The sequence below is a fragment of the Falco rusticolus genome, unplaced genomic scaffold, assembly GCF_015220075.1.
Source record: "Falco rusticolus isolate bFalRus1 unplaced genomic scaffold, bFalRus1.pri scaffold_127_arrow_ctg1, whole genome shotgun sequence".
NCBI lineage: Eukaryota > Metazoa > Chordata > Aves > Falconiformes > Falconidae > Falco > Falco rusticolus.
In genome coordinates this window covers 1-24,455 of record NW_023618161.1, presented here as the reverse complement: position 1 = coordinate 24,455, position 24,455 = coordinate 1, and the positions used below count along the sequence as shown (strand labels likewise).

General features: G+C 45.1%; 1 protein-coding gene and 1 pseudogene across 2 annotated transcripts; one reads left to right on the top strand and one right to left on the bottom strand.

The window, feature by feature from the left end:
- Positions 1–7,780: 7,780 nt before the first annotated feature.
- On the bottom strand, positions 7,781–10,690 carry LOC119141979 (vigilin-like; the record flags this gene model as incomplete). The annotated part of the gene is given in 7 exon segments (XM_037374677.1): positions 7,781–7,922; positions 8,986–9,185; positions 9,488–9,509; positions 9,511–9,605; positions 9,773–9,859; positions 10,190–10,303; positions 10,565–10,690. Coding segments are annotated over 7 exon segments (786 nt in total), but the record flags the coding sequence as incomplete, so codon positions are not given.
- Positions 10,691–13,841: 3,151 nt separating this feature from the next.
- Positions 13,842–18,154, top strand: LOC119141978 (annotated as a pseudogene). The gene has a single exon (XR_005102121.1). The product of XR_005102121.1 is annotated as an NADH-ubiquinone oxidoreductase chain 2-like (transcript).
- Positions 18,155–24,455: the final 6,301 nt, after the last annotated feature.

Below are 24,455 nucleotides of genomic sequence, written 5' to 3'. Positions count from 1 at the left end.
GCTGTCTGTCCTGATTGCCAAAAACATTCTTTCCTATCAATTGCTACAGGAGTTAACCCTAGAGGATTACAAAGCCTACCATTATGGCAAACAGATGTCACACATTATTCTGAATTTGGTAACCTTAAATATATCCACTCTTCCATTGATACATTTTCAGGTGCCTTGTTTGCCTCTTGTCACACAGGAGAAAAGGCACGAGATGTTCGTAGACATTTAATGCGTGCTTTTGCTACTTTGGGTATTCCCTTAAAGATAAAGACAGATAATGGTCCAGCTTATGTTTCAACCACTATCAAAACCTTTTTTGCCCTATGGGGTGTAACTCATATTACTGGCATTCCTCATTCCCCCACCGGTCAATCTCTCATTGAACGGTCTCATCAGTCTCTAAAACGTCTATTGCAACAACAAAAAGGGGGAATGGGAATGGCTATTCCGGAGGAACGGTTACAGAAAGCATTGTATGTTTTTAATTTTTTGAATTGTTCTTTAATAGATAACAATCCACCGATAGTAAGACATTTTACTGCAAATGCCTCCTTCGAGGCACGGGTTAAAGCCCCAGTATTGGTCCGAGATCCAGAAACAGGTAAAATTATGGGACCATATCCTCTTGTTACATGGGGAAAAGGTTATGCTTGTGTCTCTACAGAAAAAGGACCTAGATGGATCCCAGCGAAGAATGTAAGACCTTTCCGTGAACCTTTATTGCAGACAACTGATACTGACACCGACCCTACAGAATGAAATAAAAACTGTGTGAAGATTACTGTTTAGATATAGTTATGTAACTACATGAATGATTTCTGCCCTGAGCCTGGTGGCGCATACAGCTGCGGTTTGTGTCCGGGCTCAGAGATGTAAATAGGGGCTTCTCTGTTATGGTAAAGTGTCTCTCTTTGCATAAAAAAGAGAGGGAATGAAGGGAATGACCCCAGAGGTATGTTCAGAGAAGGCATGCGATGTTTGATGTTTCGAACTTTTTGATTGAACCAGTTCTTGTTTGGTGTGCCCTTCCATCTATGTATAATGTTAATTTAAAAGAAAGATGATATTGTTTACACTTTGTCGATAATTGTTTTTCTGTAGATGTTAATGTAGTAGGAGGCTATGATAGGAACGTATCGCAGCGGTTCTTATCTTACCCAGAGTAACAGTAGGAAAAGCATTAAAGAGTTAAATCACCTTGTTTGGTAGGCAGTTAAGAATGTGAGTCAAAATTGCTACTGCCTTTGTTGTTGGTTCAGGGACATGGCTGTGAGGATTTTGATGGTATGTGCTGCGTGGATTTTAGGCGCCCCACTGCAGCAACATGTTATCAAAATCTGAGAAAATTTCAGCCTTTTTAGCATTCATTCACTCAATTGGCAGTATTGTTTGTTTGCTATTACCTTGGTTGCTGTCATGTTTGCAAGGGCCCTGCAGAACATGGCAAACCTGGTACTAGCTGTTCAAAAAGCAAAAAGGGGAAATTGTAAAATTGTACGGAACAAAGACAGTGGGTTATTTTGACATTAATAATATGTCTTAGTTGGTTTTTTATTTGTTCTATTACTTGTGCCTTGTTTTTGCTCGGTTTCAGGGGTTCTTTTGTGCAACAGGAAGGGGGAGATGCAGGAGCAGGCTGCAAACTAGGACCATGCGTGGCAAAGAGTTAACTGAGGGGAGTGTGCTCGAGCTTGTCTAGAAAGCAATCAACATGATGGGGCATGTTTGCAGAGCACAGGGGAGCGGGAAACGGATGGCACCAAAGTTGGCGCCAAGGAAAGGCAACACCTTGCTGTTAATTAACCACCAATCAGGGATTGGCTAGTATGCAAGCCTTAGCCTCAAGAACCAATTAGCTTAAAACACGCAGCCTTTGAAAGTGTATATAAAGTCGTGCTCCTGTACAATAAACCGACATTTGCTTGCATCAAGCTGCGTCCCGTCTCCTCATTCGCCGCACTGAAGAGAGAGATAGGAGAGGAAGCTGGAGAATATTTGACCTAACAAGAGATGAGAGAACAGCTAGGTATTGTGAAGGAGACTAGGAAAGATAAACATGGTTATCTAGTGTCTAATAGGTGTCTGCATGCTTGTAGTGATACATAGCTATGTATCTGCATGAACGATTCCTGCCCTGAGCCTGGTGGAGCATACAGCTGCGGTTTGTGTCCGGGCTCAGAGATGTAAATAGGGGCTTCTCTGTTATGGTAAAAGTGTTTCTCTTTGCATAAAAAAAAGAGGGAATGAGGAGACCCCAGAGGTATGTTCAGAGAAGGCATGCGATGTTTCCAAATTTTTGACTGGACCAGTTCTTGTTTGGTGTGCCCTTCCACCTATGTATAATGTTAATCCAAAAGAAGCTGATATTGTTTACACTTTGAATGTCGATAATTGTCTTTCTGTAGATGCTAATGTAGTAGGAGGCTATGATGGGAACGTGTCGCAGCGGTTCTTCTCTTACCCAGAGTAACAGCAGGGAAAGCATTGAAGAGTTAAATCACCTTGTTTGGTAGGCAGTTAAGAATGTGAGTCAAAATTGCCGCTGCTTTTTGTTGTTGGTTCAAGGACATGGCTGTGAGGATTTTGATGGTATGTGCTGCGTGGATTTTAGGCGCCCCATTGCAGCAACATGTTATCAAAATCTGAGAAAATTTCAGCCTTTTTGGCATCCATTCACTCAATTGGCAGTATTGTTTGTTTGCTATTACCTTGGTTGCTGTCATGTTTGCAAGGGCCCTGCAGAACATGGCAAACCTGGTACTAGCTGTTCAAAAACAAAAAGGGGAAATTGTAAAATTGTACGGAACAAAGACAGTGGGTTATGTTGACATTGATAATGTGTCTTAGTTGGTTTTTTATTTGTTCTATTACTTATACCTTGTTTTTACTCATTCGGTTTCAAAGGTTCTTTTTGTGCAACAGGAAGGGGGAGATGCAGGAGCGGGCTGGAAACTAGGACCATGCGTGGCAATCAGTTAGCTGAGGGGAATGTGCTCGAGCTTGTCTAGACAACAATTAACATGATGAGACGTGTTTACAGAGCACAGGGGAGTGGGGGGCGGATGGCGCCAAGGAAAGGCAACACCTTGCTGTTAATTGCTGGTAGTTAGCCACCAATCAGGGATTGCCTAGTATGCAAGGCTTAGCTTCAAGAACCAATCGGTTTAAAACGCGCAGCTTCTGAAAGTGTATACAAACTCGTGCTTCTGTGCAATAAATTGACATTTGCTTGCATCAAGCTGCGTCCCGTCTCTTCATTCGCCGCAAATTGGTGACCCCAACGTGATGCGTTTAAGGATCTAACGTGAAGGGCTCTCGAATCGCCTATCTGAGCGACATGCAGCGAATCCCAAAGAACTGTGAATGATCTGCTGAAAGGAAGCAGGAGCCGGCCTGAAATCCCTCCGGAGGTGAGAGGTGAGCTGTGGGAAATCCGTAATGGGGAATCAGGCTTCGTCCCCAGAAAGAGACGTATATGGACTCATAAAGGGTCTTCTAGTCAGATCAGGGAGTCCGTGCCTCAGTCTCCTCAAATGGTGACCTCTATGGTGGTGTTCCCAAGCCTTGGAAGAATAAGGACGGAAAAAAGACAGCTCGTGGAAGAGGGCTGCGTTCCGGAGGAGACGGCTTGGCTGAACGATCGTCTTGCTGTCTGGACCAGGCGGACAACCTAAACCCCGAGGATAACACCTGTATGCATCGAGACAGGTGAGCAGCCAAGAAACTTTAGAGACTTTGAAAGAATGAAAGTGTGTACAGACAGCAGCCAATTGTATGATGCTGCCGCGGAGGGGAACACCGTGTCGGGAATGCATTTAACATCTTGGTGGCAAATTCTGACTCCTCTTTGCCAAGTGTGGACTAATTCTACTAACGGTGCTAAACCAGAGGAAGCTGTAAATTCCACCGACAGCACGACTCTTCTCAAGACACCGTCAGCGATGGCGATTCTGTCCACACCTCCTCTGCCCCCAAAGCTTCTGTCACTGACTGCAGCGACCCTCACAACACAGGACCAAGCACGGGAACAGGACAACTCGGACAATGATTTTATTGACACTGATAAACCTTTTGATCCAGGTCCTATAGATCTGGAAAAGGAGCTAGACCTTTCCCCCACCCCCTTGTCTCTCCTGATGCATTGATTGTATTTTGGGGGAGGGAGAAAGGGGGTCTGAGGGACTGGTGGCAGGAATGCAAGTGGGAAACACTTCAGTGATGGGTTTTGGGAGTCGCTAGGGCATGTTCAGTATTTTGTCAGACAAATCAACCTGCAGAGCGGCAGCCTGTGCAATACGAGGCTGTTAAAGGGTTAAGCAAAGCAGTGCGGGAAGGGAGGATTTATAATACATTTGCTGTGTCCCTTCTTGAAGCGATGGCAGAGCCTTATACACTCACACTGCATGATTGGAAGTTATTGCTTTGTATGGTACTAACTGATACAGTATATGATGTGGTTATCTGATTTTTGTGAGCTGTGTGTAGTGGCCTTGACTGAAAACCTTAATCGGGGAATTGCTGTTAACTATGAGCAGTTGGCTGGAGCAATTAACTGTGCCGATTCTGTGACTCAGGCAAGGTATCCCAAGGACAGCTGTTTGCAAATGAATGAGACGGCTATCAAAGCAGTCAGGATGCGGGAGTCTTGCCACAGTCTTGCAGGGTCCTAGAGAGTCACTAACTTTAATACTAACTTGATTGATTGGCTTCAGAATATTTTGCAACAAGTCGAACATCAGGAAGCTCAAGGGTTGCTTTTAAAACAACTAGCTGTGATAATGCCAATGAAAATTGTAAACGGGCAACTTTCACAATCGCAACCCCAACATGTGTCAAATGATTGTAACGCAGAACTCACAGCAGACTGTAATTCTCAGGCTGAGTTCTGGAATGCAGCATAACACATTTTTGCTTCTCTACTCTCTTCTGTAAGAATAGTACACGCTTTTAACTTGCTTAGTAAATTAGGCTGCTAGCTTGCTAAACAAAGTAATACTACAAATACTATTATTTTTTTCTGGCTTATTAACAGATGTTGATTCTGGCCATCATATGTTGCTACAGAACCGAGTTGCTATTGATTTTTATTATTAGCACAGTGACACAAGTGTGAAGACTTTGATAGGATGTGTTACGTGAATCTGAGTGACCACTGTGAATTAATTTACAAAAGTATACAAAAGTCAAAAGCCTTAAAACAAAGATCTGCAACAGAGCCAGGGGCGGGATGCCTTTGGTCTCTTCTCATGGCTGGGAAACTTTGGGCCATGACTCAAAAGTATTACAGCTTTTATTATAATTATCTTTAACCACCATATTGATGTTTGCCTTATGTCTCCCATGCCTTTTTTTTTTTTTTTCCTGTATTCAGTGTTTAGTTGATTGTAACTTAAAGCAGGTCATGGTCACCCAGCTACACACACCCTTTGCCTTGTTGCAATTAACAAGCAAAAAAGAGGAGGATAGAGAATGTCTGAAGAGAGAGATAGGAGAGGAAACTGGAGAATATTTGACCTAACAAGAGATGAGAGAACAGCTAGGTATTGTGAAGGAGACTAGGAAAGATAAACATGGTTATCTAGTGTCTAATAGGTGTCTGCATGCTTGTAGTGATATATAGCTATGTAACTACATGAACGATTTCTGCCCTGAGCCTGGTGGAGCATACAGCTGCGGTTTGTGTCCGAGCTCAGAGATGTAAATAGGGGCTTCTCTGTTATGGTAAAAGTGTTTCTCTTTGCATAAAAAAGAGAAGGAATGAAGGGAATGACCCCAGAGGTATGTTCAGAGAAGGCATGCGATGTTCTGAACTTTTTGACTGAACCAGTTCTTGTTTGGTGTGCCCTTCCACCTATGTATAATGTTAATCCAAAAGAAGCTGATATTGTTTACACTTTGAATGTCGATAATTGTCTTTCTGTGGATGCTAATGTAGTAGGAGGCTATGATGGGAACATGTCGCAGCGGTTCTGCTCTTATCCAGAGTAACAGCAGGGAAAGCATTAAAGAGTTAAATCACCTTGTTTGGTAGGCAGTTAAGAATGTGAGTCAAAATTGCCACTGCTTTTTGTTGTTGGTTCAAGGACATGGCTGTGAGGATTTTGATGGTATGTGCTGCGTGCATTTTAGGCACCCCATTACAGCAACATGTTATCAAAATCTGAGAAAATTTCAGCCTTTTTGGCATCCATTCACTCAATTGGCAGTATTGTTTGTTTGCTATTACCTTGGTTGCTGTCATGTTTGCAAGGGCCCTGCAGAACATGGCAAACCTGGTACTAGCTGTTCAAAAACAAAAAGGGGAAATTGTAAAATTGTACGGAACAAAGACAGTGGGTTATTTTGACATTGATAATATGTCTTAGTTGTTTTTTTATTTGTTCTATTACTTGTGCCTTGTTTTTACTCATTCGGTTTCAAAGGTTCTTTTTGTGCAACAGGAAGGGGGAGATGCAGGAGCGGGCTGGAAACTAGGACCATGCGTGGCAATCAGTTAGCTGAGGGGAATGTGCTCGAGCTTGTCTAGACAACAATTAACATGATGAGACGTGTTTACAGAGCACAGGGGAGTGGGAGACGGATGGCGCCAAGGAAAGGCAACACCTTGCTGTTAATTGCTGGTAGTTAGCCACCAATCAGGGATTGCCTAGTATGCAAGGCTTAGCTTCAAGAACCAATCGGTTTAAAACGCGCAGCTTCTGAAAGTGTATACAAACTCGTGCTTCTGTGCAATAAATTGACATTTGCTTGCATCAAGCTGCGTCCCGTCTCTTCATTCGCCGCAACCACTGACTTTTGGACTCGGCTGGAGACAAACTGTTCCAAGGCACATCCATGCACAACTCCACCGGGGAAGGTGCCAGGAGAGAATTCTTTGGTAGTCCTCACACAGCCCTGGTAGCCAGATGAAAGACACCGCAAAAGTTCTTTTCCCTGCTTTCTGGGCTGAGATGGGGAAGCTCTGAATTTTGGACTTGGCTGGAGACAAACTGTTACAAGGCACACCCCATGCACAATTCCACCGGGGAAGGTGCCTGGAAGGAATTCTGCTTATAGTTCTCATACTGCACCGTTAGGCAGCTGAAAGGCACCACAATAGTTGTGCTACCTGCTTTCTGGGCTGAGATGGGGAACTGCTGACTTATGGACTCGGCTGGAGACAAACTTTTCCAAGTCACACCCATGTACGTCTTTATCGGGGAAGGAGCCAGGAAGGAATTCTTTAAGTAGTTCTCACACTGCCCTGGTAGCCAGATGAAAGGCACCACAAAAGTTGTTTCTCCCTGCTTTCTGGGCTGAGATGGGGAACAGCTGACTTTTGGACTCGGCTGGAGACAAAATGTTCCAAACACACCCCATGCACAACTCCACCGGCGAAGGTGCCAGGAAGGAGTTCTGATGGTAGTTCTCTAAGTACCCTGGTAGCCAAATGAAAGACACCACAAAAGTAGTGTTATGAAGTAAGAAATGTATGTAGTAAGAAAGTTAACCAAAAAAAGGTTAGTTTTATGTTAGGATTAGTGTATGGGTTTGGGTTAGGTTTAAGGTGAGGGTTAGGGTTAGGTTTAGGGTTGCGTACATGCCATGCACAGCTGAGGTTTAGAGTTCTGGTTAGGATTAGGCCACTTTAGGGTTAGGTTTAGGGTTATGGTTAAAGATAGGGTTAGGTTTTAGTTTTAGGGTTGGGTTACTGTTATGATTAGGGTTAGGGATAGGGTTATGGTTAAGGTTAGGCCTCTTCGGGTGAAGTCCTTTAGGCCTAGGCCTCTTAGGGTTAGTTCTCTTAGGATTAGGGTGAGGGTTTTGTTAAAGTTAGACCTTTAGCATTAGGTCTCTTAGGGTTAGGGTTAGGATTAGGGTTAGGGTTAAGGTTATGGTTAGGTTTAGGGTTAGAGTTAGGGTTAATGTAAGGCCTCTTAGGGTTAGGCCCCCTAGAGTAAGGGTTAGGATTAGGTTTAGAGTTAGGGGTTAGGTTTACGGTTAGGGTTAGGGTTCCCAAATAACTAATCCACTACTACAACCAAAGATGAGGTAAGTCGTAACAAGGTAAGTGTACCGGAAGGTGTACTTAGTATACCAGGGCCTAGCTATAAGACTAAAGCACTCAGCTTACACCTGAAAGATGTCTGTCACCAACCAGATCGCCCTGAGCCTCCTCTAGCCCAACCACAACACCCAAAAAATTAATTAAAAATTCACCCCTCCATCACTAAACTAAAACATTTTTTACCTTAGTATAGGCGATAGAAAAGGCCCACTGGGGCAATAGAGCTCTGTATCGCAAGGGATAGGTGAAATAAAAGTGAAACCTCAAGCAATAAACAGCAAAGATACGCCCTATGAGGCACAGAAGAAAAGTTCTGCTCCCTGCCTTCTGTAGTGAGCAAAATTAACCCTTCAGAGTTGCAGTTGTTATGAACCCAAAAAAGTCACTTTGGGAAAGTACAGCACTCCTCCCATACAGAAGGTACCAGGAAAAAATTGCTGTTGTCCACCCTGCCCTGGCAGCCATGTGAGGAACAGCACGAAAGTTCTTCTCCCTGCTTTCTGTGGTGAGAACATTGACCCAAACCTTTTGCACTCATGCAGAACTAAAAGAAAAAATAAGTCTTGGGAAAGTGCAGCACAGCTCCCCTGGAGAAGGTGCCAGGAAGGAATTCTCTTGCTGCTTCTCACCCTGCCCTGGCAGCCATGTGAGGCACAGCACAAAAGTTCTGCTCCCTGCTCTTTGGGGTGAGAAAATTGACACAGCACATTTGCAATAATACATAGATTTGGACACCCAGTCATTTCATTCATAATAGGGGGATCTAGGTGGAATAGACCTTTCCATTTTCTTTCTTCAACGATTTCCTGACTTGATGGTCTCCTTCCCTCCTTCAGGTGCCCACCTTTTCTTTTCTAGTTAGTCAGACTAGATGCCTTTCTCAACACAAACAGAGCATTGCCATTTATTTATTTATTTATTAAGACCTTGTGCTGTTTCACAGGTGCAGCAGCTGTTTCTTGGCTTTCTCCACACCCTGGGCTGGGCCCCTGATGGTCACGGTGTCACTGCCAGAGCCCTTGGTGGGGAAGTGGATGTGGACTCCACCACAGTCCTCCACAATGGAGTGGACGAAGCGGCCTTTGGCACCAATGAGGGAACTGTGCAGTTTGGAAGGAATAGAGACCTCCACCTCTGTGCTGTTGGCCTAAGGGAGGACAGTACCAGCCTCTTGAGTCAAGCTGCAGAAACGTGTTTGCACCCACTCTGCTTACCCTCTAACTCCCACCTTGCTAGGAGCTTTATAGATCTGGAAGAAATGCCTGAGCAGAGGGCTTGGAGACTGGCTACTCCTGACAGGAGCAGTCACAGACTTTGGTTCATGAGTCAAGAACAGACCAACACGTTTGTCTCCACCCTGCCCTCACCCATTACAACCACGTCTGTATCTGTGTCTTCTAGCAACATTGTCAAGTCCCTCAGCTACAAAAGGCCAGTTGCTTCACTAACCAGCTCCTTCTGGATGGCAAGCAGCCTCACAGTTTGCCCTCTTGCCTGTGATAGCAATTGTCTCCGAGTTGCTGTTCTTTGCTGGGAGATCAATTTTGGTGTTGCTTTCTTTACGGATCTGCCACAAAGGAAAAAAAAAAAAATCATCTCAGAAGTGTCCCATGTCAGAAGAAAAGCCCTTGCAGGCTATATTGGACATCACCAATGAGCAGGAGAGAGCATCCAGTGGGATTTTGCTGCAGGCAGTGATCATCACGAGCACTTGAGTTAGGAACAATATCTCACCTTCTTGATGTTGGCACCTCCTTTCCCTATGATGTTCTTGTGGAACTGTTTGCAGATGGGGACAGAAATAGAAAAGCTGTTTTCAACCTAAGGGAGAAAGGAAGGGAGAACTGAAGATGACACTGTCGTGGCAAGGGAGGCCCGACTTCAGGAACTCTGATAAACGAGCTTTTGAAAATAGGCTTAGACCCAAGGAAGTTGTCTATACGAGGGACTTGTAAGAATAAACAAAGGCAAGGACGTTCCCCTATAGCCTTCCCATAACAGGTACTACCCCCTGCCTCCATTCAGCCAAAACAGCGTCGACAGCTCCCTCCTCTTGAGGTGTTTTAGCTCTACCCAAGCCAGTAGAGCTCTGCTTTGCCCCAGGGTTATCCAGGCACGTAGGAGGGAACAGCAGGCAGAAGACCTCCTTACCAGGTCTGCCACCATCTTTTGCATGTACTCAGTGCACTTCTCCACCTCATTTTTGGGACCTTGGAGCTGGACGATGTCACTCTTGTGTGCAGGGTCTGGGAAGTTGATGATAACCTGCAGGAGTGGTCATTTATAGTTAGCTCAAGCAAAAGCAAGAACCCTTGTGTCAGACACATGCAGAGGTTGGGGGGATCCTACACATCCCCTTTTCCCATTCAGAAAAGGGGAACCGTGTTAGCGGCCTCTGGCTAAAAGAGCTATCTTCTCAGACACTTGCGCTACAGAGCCACTAAAGTTACGACTTCTGTGACGACAGGCCTACTACCCATGTAGGAAAGAACCCCTCTGGATTCCTCCTCTCCTACAAAGCCTTACCTCTGGGAATTTCTCCCGGATTTCCCAGATCCGCTCACCCTTCTGCCCAATGATGGTCCGGTGGAATTTCTGCTCAATGATTAGGTCCGCAGTGTGTTCATTTTCCTGATGGGAACAGAGGGCACACCCCTAGTACGGAGATGGATTAGATGCAACTGCTAACGCCCCAAAAACAAAACTCACCCCTAAAAAAACCCACAAAATAAGTCATGACTATTCTCGCCCCGCAACTCCCTGGGACCTACAGCTTGAAAAATTATTGTTGTACAATTCAACCACGAGAACCTCTAACACCTTTACCACTCAAACCTAGCCTTCTCCTTAACATCTTATATATCCCATAAACACCACCTACCCAACACCTCAACACTAAAATCATTTTAACCCAAACCCCCCAGACACACACGCCCCTAAGACTTTAGGCGCCCAAACAGCCAACGAAACAAACGAAACAAATGAAACAAACGAAACAAACAAAACAAATGAAACAAATGAAACAAACGAAACAACAAACGAAACAACGTCCCCGTAGCTTACAATCCAAAGCGTGGCACTGAAGATGCCAAGATGGCGTACAATATAAAACCCAGGGACAAAAGACTTAGTCCTAACCTTACAGTTGGCTCCTGCTAGACATATACATGCAAGTATCTGCGGCCCAGTGTAAATGCCCTAGGCCTCTTGCTAAGACCAAAGGAGCAGGCATCAGGCACACACTACCAACTGTAGCCCAAGACGCCTTGCTCAGCCACACCCCCACGGGCACTCAGCAGTAATTAACATTAAGCAATAAGCGCAAGCTTGACTTAGTCATAGCAGCCTTAGGGTTGGTAAATCTTGTGCCAGCCACCGCGGTCATACAAGAAACCCGAGCCAACAGTCACACGGCGTAAAGAGTGGACTAGAACCTGTCATAATAACTAGGAATAACCAAAACATAACTGAGCTGTCATAAGCCCAAGATATCCCTAAGGCCAACTTAAAAATGATCCTAGTATATCCGACGGACCAAACCCCACGAAAGCTAGGGTCCAAACTGGGATTAGATACCCCACTATGCCTAGCCCTAAATCCTGATGTTCATTGTACCATAGCACATCCGCCCGAGAATTACGAGCACAAACGCTTGAAACTCTAAGGACTTGGCGGTGCCCCAAACCCACCTAGAGGAGCCTGTTCTGTAAACGACACCCCACGCTACACCCTACCACTTCTCGCCAGAATACAGCCTACATACCGCCGTCGCCAGCTCACCCTAATTGAAGGGCGCACAGTGAGCACAATAACCACCCCGTTAGCACGACAGGTCAAGGTATAGCCTACGAAGTGGAAGTAATGGGCTACATTTTCTAATATAGAACACTCCAACGGAAGGAGACATGAAATTGTTTCCAGAAGGCGGATTTAGCAGTAAAGCAGGATAACATAAGCCTACTTTAAGTTGGCCCTGAGGCACGTACATACCGCCCGTCACCCTCCTCACAAGCTACCAACCCCAGATAACTAACCCACCACTATAGCCAAAGATGAGGTAAGTCGTAACAAGGTAAGTGTACCGGAAGGTGTACTTAGCATATCAGGGTGTAGCTACAAGACTAAAGCACTCAGCTTACACCTGAGAGATATCTGCCACCAACCAGATCACCCTGAGCCTCCTCTAGCCCAGCCACAACACCCGAAGACTAATCAAAAATTCACCCTTCCCCATCACTAAGCCAAAACATTCTCCTGCCTTAGTATAGGCGATAGAAAAGGCCCACTGGCGCAATAGAGCTCCGTACCGCAAGGGATAGATGAAATAAAAATGAAACCTCAAGCAATAAACAGCAAAGATATACCCTTTTACCTCCTGCATCATGGTTTAGCAAGAACAACCAAGCAAAGCGAACTTAAGCTTGCCACCCCGAAACCCATGCGAGCTACTTACAAGCAGCTACCCCCGAGCGAACCCGTCTCTGTTGCAAAAGAGTGGGACGACTTGTCAGTAGAGGTGAAAAGCCAACCGAGCTGGGTGATAGCTGGTTACCTGCAAAACGAATCTAAGTTCACCCTTAGTCTCTCCCTCAAGGACCCCAATCAACCCAAATTGAAATGAGCTAAGAGCTATTTAAAGGGGGTACAGCTCCTTTAATAAAGAATACAGCCTTCATTAGCGGATAACTTATAAAGCTTTAAAAATTGTAGGCCCTCAAGCAGCCACCAACAAAGAGTGCGTCAAAGCTCCATGTAAAAAAATACAAAAGCAGCACGACTCCCTTCAAAACTAGCAGGTCAATCTATAAGCAATAGAAGAGCTAATGCTAAAATGAGTAACTAGGTAATCTACTACCTCTCGAGCGCAAACTTAGTAACAAGTACCATTAACAGAAAAATTAATGTTCCCAACCACAACAAGACCAAACATTCCAGCACGCTGTTAACCCAACCCAGGTGCGCCCACTAGAAAGATTAAAATCTGTAAAAGGAATTCAGCAAACACAAGGCCCGACTGTTTACCAAAAACATAGCCTCCAGCTTAACAAGTATTGGAGGTGATGCCTGCCCAGTGACACCACATTAAACGGCCGCGGTATCCTAACCGTGCAAAGGTAGCGCAATCAATTGTCTCATAAATCGGGACCTGTATGAATGGCTAAACGAGGTCTTAACTGTCTCTTACAGATAATCAGCGAAATTGATCTTCCTGTGCAAAAGCAGGAATAAGCACATAAGACGAGAAGACCCCGTGGAACTTAAAAATCAATGGCCATCACGCACCAAACCTAAACCTATCAGGCACACTACGCCCTCACAACACTGGCTCATAATTTTTCGGTTGGGGCAACCTTGGAGTAAAACACACCCTCCAAAAATAAGACCACCTATCTTAACCAAGAACCACCCATCAACGTGCAAACAGCAACCAGACCCAATACAGTTGAACAATGGACCAAGCTACCCCAGGGATAACAGCACAATCTCTCCCAAGAGCCCCCATCGACGGAGAGGTTTACGACCTCGATGTTGGATCAGGACATCCCAATGGTGCAGCCGCTATTAAGGGTTCATTTGTTCAACGATTAACAGTCCTACGTGATCTGAGTTCAGACCGGAGTAATCCAGGTCGGTTTCTATCTATCACAAACCCTTCCCAGTACGAAAGGACCAGAAAGGTGGGGCCAATACTTCCCGGCATGCCCCCTCTCCCCAAGCAATGACCTCAACTAAACTGCTCAAGGGACTACCCACCTCAAACCCCTAAAAAAGGGCCGCTAGTGTAGCAAAGCCTGGCAAATGCAAAAGGCTTAAGCCCTTTAACTAGAGGTTCAAATCCTCTCCCTAGCTCCCCACAACTCAACCATGACCCAACCAACACCTCTAATACACCTTATCATGTTCTTAGCCTATGCTCTTCCAATCTTAATCGCCGTAGCCTTCCTAACACTAGTAGAACGAAAAGTCCTAAGCTACATGCAAGCCCGAAAAGGCCCAAACATTGTTGGCCCCTTTGGACTCCTACAACCAGTAGCAGATGGTGTAAAACTATTCACCAAAGAACCCATCCGACCATCAACCTCCTCCCCCCTACTCTTCACCCTAACCCCAATACTAGCCCTCCTTCTTGCAGTTTCAATTTGAACCCCTCTCCCCCTACCCTTCTCTCTTGCAGACTTGAACCTGGGCCTACTATTCCTCTTAGCCATGTCAAGCTTAGCAGTATATTCAATTTTATGATCGGGCTGAGCTTCAAACTCAAAATACGCCCTAATCGGCGCCCTCCGAGCAGTCGCACAGACCATCTCATATGAAGTAACACTAGCTATCATCCTCCTCTCCATAATCATACTAAGTGGAAACTATACCCTAAACACCCTTGCCACCACCCAAGAACCCCTATACCTAATCTTCTCCACCTGACCCCTCATAATAATATGATACATTTCCACCCTTGCTGAAACCAACCGCGCCCCATTCGATCTGACAGAGGGGGAATCCGAACTAGTCTCAGGCTTCAATGTAGAATACGCCGCAGGTCCATTCGCCTTATTCTTCCTAGCTGAGTACGCAAACATTATATTAATAAACACACTCACCGCCATTCTTTTCATCAACCCAAGCTCCCTAGGCCTCCCCCTAGAACTATTCCCAATAATCCTCGCCACAAAAACCCTCCTCCTCTCCTTTGGCTTCCTCTGAGTCCGCGCCTCATACCCACGATTTCGTTACGACCAACTCATACACCTTCTCTGAAAAAACTTCCTACCGCTAACACTAGCTCTATGCCTATGACACACCAGCATACCAATCTGCTATGCAGGCCTCCCTCCCGCTTAAAAACACGCCTGCATAAGGAAATGTGCCTGAATGTCTAAGGGTCACTATGATAAAGTGAACATAGAGGTCTACCAATCCTCTCATTTCCTTGCAAAACCTTAGGAAGACAGGAATTGAACCTGCACAGAAGAGATCAAAGCGCTCCATACTTCCCTTATATTACTTCCTAGTAGGGTCAGCTAAACATAAAGCTATCGGGCCCATACCCCGAAAATGATGGTTTAACCCCTTCCTCTACTAAATGAGCCCCCTCACAAAACTAATATTCTCCTTAAGCCTTCTACTAGGAACAACCATCACAATTTCAAGCAACCACTGAATACTAGCCTGGACTGGACTAGAAATCAACACCCTTGCCATTATCCCCTTCATTTCAAAATCACATCACCCTCGAGCTATCGAAGCTGCAATCAAATACTTTCTCATCCAAGCAACCGCCTCCGCATTAATCCTTTTCTCAAGCACAATCAACGCACAGCTCACCGGACAATGAGACATTACCCAATTAACCCAACCAGTAGCCTCCCTCCTACTGACTATAGCAGTAGCAATAAAACTAGGACTAGTACCCTTCCATTTCTGATTCCCAGAGGTCATGCAAGGCTCACCCATAACCACCGCCCTACTCCTCTCCACATTAATAAAACTCCCCCCCATCACTATTTTATTCTTAACTGCCCCCTCACTAAACCCACTCCTGCTAACAACCATGGCCATCGCATCCGCAGCTGTCGGAGGGTGAATAGGACTCAACCAGACACAAATTCGAAAAATCCTAGCCTTCTCATCAATCGCCCACCTAGGCTGAATGACCATTATCCTCATATACAACCCCAAACTAACAATAATATCCTTCTACCTATACTCCCTGATAACTGCCTCCATTTTCTTAGCCCTCAACACAACCAACTCATTAAAACTATCCACAATAATAACCTCCTGAACAAAAATACCATCACTAAACGCATCCTTGACGCTAGCACTACTATCCCTAGCCGGCCTGCCCCCACTCACTGGCTTTTTACCAAAATGACTCATCATTCAAGAATTAACTAAACAAGAGATATCAACCGCAGCCATAATTATTTCAATACTCTCCCTACTAGGTTTATTTTTCTACCTACGCCTTGCATATTGCTCCACAATCACACTCCCACCAAACACTACAAATTTCATAAAACAATGATACAATAACAAATCCACAGGCACACCAATTGCTACCTTAATTTCCCTGTTAGTCCTCCTTCTCCCCCTTTCTCCCGCGATCTTGACCATTACCTAAGAAACTTAGGATACCCTGCCTACCAAACCGAAGGCCTTCAAAGCCTTAAATAAGAGTTAAATCCTCTTAGTTTCTGCCCACACCACTAAGGCCCGCAGGACACTAAACCTGCACCATCTAAATGCAACTCAGATACTCTAATTAAGCTAGGGCCTCCACGATAAGCCTAGACAGATGGGCCTCGATCCCATAAACTTCTAATTAACAGCTAGACGCTCAAACCAACAAGCTTCTGTCTACCAGACTCCGGCACACTCTCAATGTACATCAATGAGTTTGCAACTCAACATGAACTTCACCACAGAGTCGATAAGAAGAGGAATCAAACCTCTGTAAAAAGGACTACAGCCTAACGCCTAAACACTCAGCCATCTTACCTGTGACCTTCATCAACCGATGACTATTTTCAACAAACCACAAAGACATTGGTACCCTATACCTACTCTTCGGAGCATGGGCAGGCATAGCCGGTATGGTACCGCCCTCAGCCTCCTTATTCGAGCAGAACTTGGCCAACCAGGAACTCTCCTAGGAGACGACCAAATCATCGTCACCGCCCATGCCTTCGTAATAATCTTCTTCATAGTCATACCCATTATAATCGGAGGATTTGGAAACTGACTAGTCCCCCTTATAATTGGAGCCCCAGACATAGCATTCCCCCGCATAAACAACATGAGTTTCTGAACTACTTCCTCCGTCCTTCCTACTGCTCCTAGCGTCCTCCACAGTAGAAGCTGGAGTCGGAACAGGATGAACCATATACCCGCCCCTAGCAGGCAACCTAGCCCATGCTGGCGCCTCAGTAGACCTAGCCATCTTCTCCCTACACCTCGCAGGTGTGTCTTCCATCTTAGGGGCCATCAACTTTATCACAACAGCCATTAACATAACCCCCCCTGCCTTATCGCAATATCAAACTCCCCTATTCGTATGATCCGTACTCATCACCGCCGTACTCCTATTGCTCTCACTTCCAGTCCTGGCCGCCGGCATCACCATACTACTGACCGACCGAAACCTAAACACTACATTCTTTGACCCCGCTGGAGGAGGAGACCCCATTCTCTACCAGCACCTGTTCTGATTCTTTGGCCACCCAGAAGTTTACATCTTAATCCTTCCCGGCTTTGGAATCATCTCACACGTAGTAACGTATTACGCAGGCAAAAAAGAACCATTCGGCTACATAGGAATAGTCTGAGCTATACTATCGATTGGATTCCTCGGCTTTATTGTATGAGCCCACCACATATTCACCGTAGGAATAGACGTAGACATCCGAGCATACTTCACCTCCGCCACTATAATCATCGCCATCCCAACTGGCATTCAGGTATTCAGCTGACTAGCCACACTACACGGAGGCACCATCAAATGAGATCCACCGATACTGTGAGCCTTGGGCTTCATCTTCCTCTTCACAATTGGAGGACTAACAGGTATTGTACTAGCAAACTCCTTATTAGACATTGCCTTACACGACACATACTATGTAGTCTCCCACTTTCATTACGTCCTCTCAATAGGAGCTGTATTTGCCATCCTCGCTGGATTTACCCACTGATTCCCACTATTTACCAGATACACCCTCCACCCCACATGATCTAAAACCCACTTCGGAATTATATTCACAGGCGTAAACCTAACATTCTTCCCACAACATTTCCTAGGTCTAGCCAGCATACCACGACGTTACTCAGACTACCCCGACGCCTACACCCTATGAAACACCCTATCCTCTATTGGCTCCCTAATTTCAATAACAGCCGTAATCTTACTAATATTCATCATCTGAGAGGCATTTGCAGCAAAACGAAAAGTCCTCCAAACAGAATTAACAGCTACCAACATCGAGTGAATCTACGGCTGCCCACCCCCCTATCACACCTTTGAAGAACCAACCTTCGTCCAAACCCAAGAAAGGAAGGAATCGAACCCTCACACGCTGGTTTCAAGCCAACTGCATCAAACCACTTATGCTTCTTTCTTATGGAGTGTTAGTAAACCCATTACACAGCTTTGTCAAAGCTAAATCACAGGTGAAACCCCTGTACACCCCTACCATGGCCAACCAATCCCAACTCGGATTCCAAGACGCCTCCTCACCGATCATAGAAGAACTCGTAGAATTCCACGACCACGCCCTAATAGTTGCACTCACAATCTGCAGCCCAGTTCTCTGTTTGCTGACAATTACACTAGCAGAAAAACTATCCTCCAACACCGTAGATGCACAAGAAGTAGAACTCATCTGAACAATCCTACCCGCCATCGTCCTCATCCTACTCGCCCTACCATCTCTACAAATTCTATACATAATAGACGAAATTGACGAGCCCGATTTAACTCTGAAAGCCATCGGACACCAATGTTATTGAGCCTACGAATACACAGACTTCAAAGACCTAATATTCGACTCCTACACAATCCCAACCACAGAACTCCCTCCAGGGCACTTCCGACTACTAGAAGTAGACCATCGCATTGTAATCCCAATGGAATCCCCCATCCGTATCATCATCACCGCCAACGACGTACTCCACTCATGGGCTGTCCCATCCCTGGGGGTAAAGACTGATGCAATCCCAGGGCGACTTAACCAAACATCCTTCATCACAACCCGACTGGGCATCTTCTACGTACAAAAGTCAGCAGTTCACCATCTCATCCCAGAAAGCAGGTAGCCCAGCTTTTGGAACCGCTGACTTTTGGACTCGGCTGGAGACAAACTGTTCCAAGGCACACCCCATGCACAACTCCACCGGGGAAGGTGCCAGAAAGGAGTTCTGTTGGTAGTTCTCACACTGCCCCAGTAGCCAGATGAAAGGCACCACAAAAGTTGTTCTACCTGCTTTCTGGGCTGAGATGGGGAACCGCTGACTTTTGGACTCGGCTGGAGACAAAATGTTCCAAACACACCCTATGCACAACTCCACCGGGGAAGGTGCCAGAAAGGAGTTCTGTTGGTAGTTCTTACACTGCCCCAACAGCCAGCTGAAAGACACCACAAAAGTTGGGCTACCTGCTTTCTGGGCTGAGATGGGGAACCGCTGACTTTTGGACTTGGCTACAGACAAAATGTTCCAAACACACCCAATGCACAACTCCACTGGGGAAGGTGCCAGACAGGAGTTCTGCTGGTATTTCTCACACTGCCTCGGTAGCCAGCTGAAAGACACCACAAATGTTGTTCTACCTGATTTCTGCGTTGAGAATGGGAACTGCTGAATTTTGGACTTGGCTGGAGACAAACTGTTCCAAGGCACACCCCATGCACAACTTTGTATAATTATATATATAAGCAAATCATTTTCTAAAAAAGTAGTATACCATTCATCACTCATTTTTCGTAGCTCATTATTCAATCCCCCCTGTTCTAAAAACTATCATTATGCTCTCTGATCATTCTTCGACAGCACCAAACAGAACATTAAAGTAATAAGGAGTATGTAATTGCCAATCTATTCACAATACTGTACTCACTTGTTGTACTATTTTGGCACAAAAGTGTGAGTCTCTATTGGAAGAGATTATTGCTGGAACACCAAAGCGGGGGATAATTTCATTTAACAATCCCTTCGTTACCTCTCTTGCTTCTTTTGTTCGACAAGGAAAGTTTTTTGGCCAATCTGAAAACATATCAGACATAACTAATAAATATTGGTACCCCCCTTTTCTTGGGAATTCGTAAAATCAGCTTGCCACTGTTGCCCTGGATAATTCCCTCTACTAATGTTCCCTAGTTTTATTTTATTTGCTGTATTGGGATTATTGCGTAAACACATTTCACATTGCTGAGTCACCTGTTTTATTACAGTATACAAGTTTCGCCCTTTCAATTTTTGATTTAGACTTTTATATAAAGTATCAGCTCCCCAATGCGTCTTATTAATAATAGGGCTGTGGTCCATATTAAATTGGATGGTACCACTATACAACCATCCCTTAAATAAATCCACTTATTTATTTTTATTTTATCATTCATGTCCTGAATTACCTTTAAGTTTTCTTTAGAATAGTTTGGCTCCTGATCTGTACTTACAGTTTGGATTTTATCGTCTTGTATTAAGGATAATTCCTCCTTTCCTACCTCCTCTGTTACTCGTCTGGCCTCATGGTCGGCCAGGCAGTTTCCAATTTCCAAATCAGTGCCTCTATGGGCCATCTTATGTTCTTCCTTCCTGGGTAACCCTCTTATAACAGAGGGGGCCATTCCTCACATCAAGGTCTGGCATGGCATTTGTTTCCACCGCTCAACGCCTGCTGGGTTGCAGCCAACAGCGGAGCTCAAGATTCTTCTTGGTGGCAAACACAGAGGCCAACCCAGTCTTGCCCTTGACTATGGTAGGAGGCACCTGACCAACCTTATTCCTTGTATTTCATTGTCAATGCAGTTTCATCTGCACATCCCATAACAAGTCACTGTCATGGCAAAACACACAGATTTACATTAGTAGAACTACTACAGAGTGTATTTTATTTCACTTTTTCTGCCAATATCCCCACAGCCTTGCTGACCAAGGGATATTGTTTTTATCTGAACTGAGCAAGCCTCCCCCTTATCATTTTACTGTATCAGGTAAAGCATTTTTCACCTTTCCTGGAATTTATTTTCAGATACACCTGGTTAAAAATTTCTCTTACTTCAGGGAGGTCCTCTTTTCCTCTTTTATGCTGAATTAAAAATAAGCTCAATATTTCAATTACTTGATAACTTTTAGTTTCATTTCTCCTTCTTTAAACGTCTAGATGTTCTAATAAATCTCATCCCAACAAAGATTTTGGTGAATTTGGCATTATTTGTTTTCTTAGTTTGTACTTTAAAGGTTTCAGGATGTTTTCCTGGTGGCCAGCAGCTCCCACAACTGTAACAAATTCTGTTCACTGTAGTTTAACACCAAGTAAGTTGGTTTTGTATTCACTAAAATTCCACCTCATTTTTCTTAGTCCCTAGTTCACCAGAACCCCTTGATATTTCTTTAGCTTAGGGCAATCTCGCTTCCAGTGTCCACTTTCCCTACAATATGCACAGTGATCCGATCCCATAGGAGAGGGATTCACTTTTCACTTCAGCCTGACATTCCTCCTGTCTCTGCCTCATCTCCTCTACCAGTTCAGCACGACCCAGCTCTTCTTCTCTTACCTTCTGTACACGTTCCCTGTTCCTTCTATCAACTTTTTTATATCACACTTACCTAGTAACTCGAACCTTTACCTAGGCCTATTAGATCATCCTGACAAATCTTCCATAACCAACTTTCAAACATCTAAATTTCCCATCAAAGACTCACCTTTATTCTCCTCAGACCCACTGCCTGCCCTAAAGGGGCCGTTACCGGTCCTGTTGTACTGCAAATGCTGCAGCAATCGGGGTGACATTGTCAGGTCCTTCTGCTCAATTGTCAGCAACAGCAACCCCCTCCTCCTCACCATCAGAAGGATTCGGGGCAGGAGATGCTCTTCCTGCTCTGCAGGTTACACAAGCCTGCCTCTGCAACAGCACTTCTGTTTTAACTCTTTCTGACCCTGAATGCAAATCTGCTACTTGTTGCTTTAAGTCTGTTATTACATATCATGCCTTTGCAGGCAAACAGCAAACATCCTGCCATGCATCCCAGCATGATTCAGTCGCACCTTCGAGGGGGTACGGGGGTTTGTACAAACTCACCCCAATACTTCAACACTTTCACAAGGTCTTTGATTCTCCACCCACCCCCGTCTTCAGGTTTTACATACATTAGTACAAGTTTTTATCTTACAACGTGTTTCATTCTGGTTGCTCCACAGAAGGAACCGCAACCTGAGCTTTTTAACACAAAAATTTCAACAAGAACATCTTTCTAGTTTAGGTCTCAGGTTTTTTTCTATCCTTTTCGGGAGCCATAATCAAAGATCAGGTGATGTTAATCCCGCACTCTTTCTAGTGCTAGTACCATAGGATCCCGAGGGGGTACTAATCCACAGTCCTTTTGCCACTCGGGTTTGTCCCGGAGGATGAAGAACATGTCTGCATATGATACTTTGTCCCATTTTCCCTCTCTTCTCAGAAACAACATTAATTGCAGGAGAGTGTTGTAATCTAACGTTCCTCCCTCCTGAGGCCATTTCGCATCACTCCCCAATTTATACAAAGGCCACCACTGATTACAATATTTAATCAATTTAATTCTATTTTCGGTACCACCCTGTCCTACGATATCCCTCCAATGTTTTAATATACAACCCAAGGGCGATTTTTCACAGGGCTTACTCCTTCCATTTCTTATTTTGCAATTTTAATTACTTTGTTTTTCTCCGGCCGCCTTGACGTGCGGAATTAGACTCTATAACTCGAAAGTTATAAAGTAGGTATGTTTATTGCGCGCAGATGCACAGGGATCGCTCCTCCACAAGTGTGCATACCCGAAGTGAAGAACCATCTCACATTTATACAATAAAAGAAATGAATAATCAATTAACGCCTATACATATTCGTTACCTAAACCCGCTTACTCTCGCTTTGTATGTTAATTAGCTTATCAGTCCATTGCCTAGAATGTGGTGGTCTTGCAGGTTTGTAGGTGATTCATGTTCATGTGACCATCCGATCTTCTCCAGCAAGGAGACTTAGCACTCCCTTCCTCTAGATAACATTGAAATGTCTCTCATCCTTTTCTCCTTTTTATAAATAGCCCCTTTGTTAGAGAAAGAAGGGTAGGTGTCTCCTCAAAGCTGTGTGACTATGTGACCATACACCACACCCATGACCAGTCACCATACCCACATTCCTTGAGCAGACATATACAATCACGATCGATGTCCATTGTCCCCATTTCACACTATTTCTCCATATCAAGACAATAAAGGAGTTAGAAGAGGAGCCAGTGTGTCCCATTCAGTATTCTCTGTGTATCTGCGTGCACCGCTTCCCCTGTTTGGTTTCTGATCTAGACGGGAAGGACAGGGAGGGTGTAAGGACATTGCAACTCTCGAGAGAGAAGATAGGCTTTTGTGCTGGCTTCAGCCAGTTCTGAGCTCTTTGGGGCTTAAATCTCCCCAGAATGGGTGTGATGTTGAGTTCGTCTACTCCAGGGCAAATGGAGAGGAGGAGGGGCGCCTGGAGGGAGGACCACTGGCGCAGGTGACACCCTGAGCATCAGAAGTTGTTGGAACCACTGATGACTAGAGCTGTGAACAAGGGGGACCTCTCAGATTTCTCTGCATGGGGTACCCCAGTTGCTGGGACATACATTAAGCAGAGATTGTGCCGTGTGGTGGGAGGGTGACTTGGTTTGCAAAGGGGGAGCTCAGGCCAGGCCCCTGCAAGGCAGGTAGAACTGCAGATCCTCCCTGTGCTTCGTGTTCACCTTGCCTGTGACAACCTGCTGCAGAAAAGCTGAGCACAGCCCTTTGCTGATACCCAGCAGCTTGTGCTCCCTCTGAAATTTTTTGGTTGATCGTTATTTCATGGAGAGCTCTATTGTCCCCCCAGCCAGGGATACTGCAGCAATAGCAAACCAGGGCTTCTAGTTACTCCCGGACGCCTGCCTTCCTGCCCCCTCTGCATCTCCCCAGCTCTCACAGAGGAGGGGTTGCCAGTGGTGCCTTCTTCAGGCAGGGCACATCTGCAGCTTCCCATTGAATACCCTCCTTTCCTTTGAAAGTCCTGCCTCTTTCTGGCGGGTGGGGTTTGCTCATTTCCGTGAGCGCTTTTACAGGTGGTGGTGATATGGAGAAATAGTGTGAAATGGGGATAATGGACATCGATTGTGATTGTATGTGTCCGCTCAAGGAATGTGGGTATGGTGACTAGTCATGGGTGCGGTGTCTGGTCACATAGGCACACAGCTCTGAGGAGACAACTACAGTTTTGGGGAGACGCCTGCCCTTCTTTCTCTAACAAAGGGGCTATTTAAAAGAGAATGAGAAAAAGATGAGAGACATTCAAATGCTATCTAGAGGGAGGGAGTGCTAAGTCTCCTTGCTGGAGAAGATTGGATGGTCACAAGGACATGAATCACCTTTTCTTGCTGAAGAAGATCGGATGGTCACAAGAACATGAATCACCTACAGACCTGCAAGACCACCACATTCCAGGCAACGGACTGATAAGCTAATTAACATATGAAGCGGGGTTTAGGTAACGAATATGTATAGGCATTAATTGAATATTCATTTGTTTTATTGTATAAATGTGAGATGGTTCCTCACTTCGGGTATGCACACTTGTGGAGGAGCGATCCCCCGTGCATCTGCGCGCAATAAACATACCTACTTTATAACTTTCGAGTTATAGAGTCTAATTCCGCACGT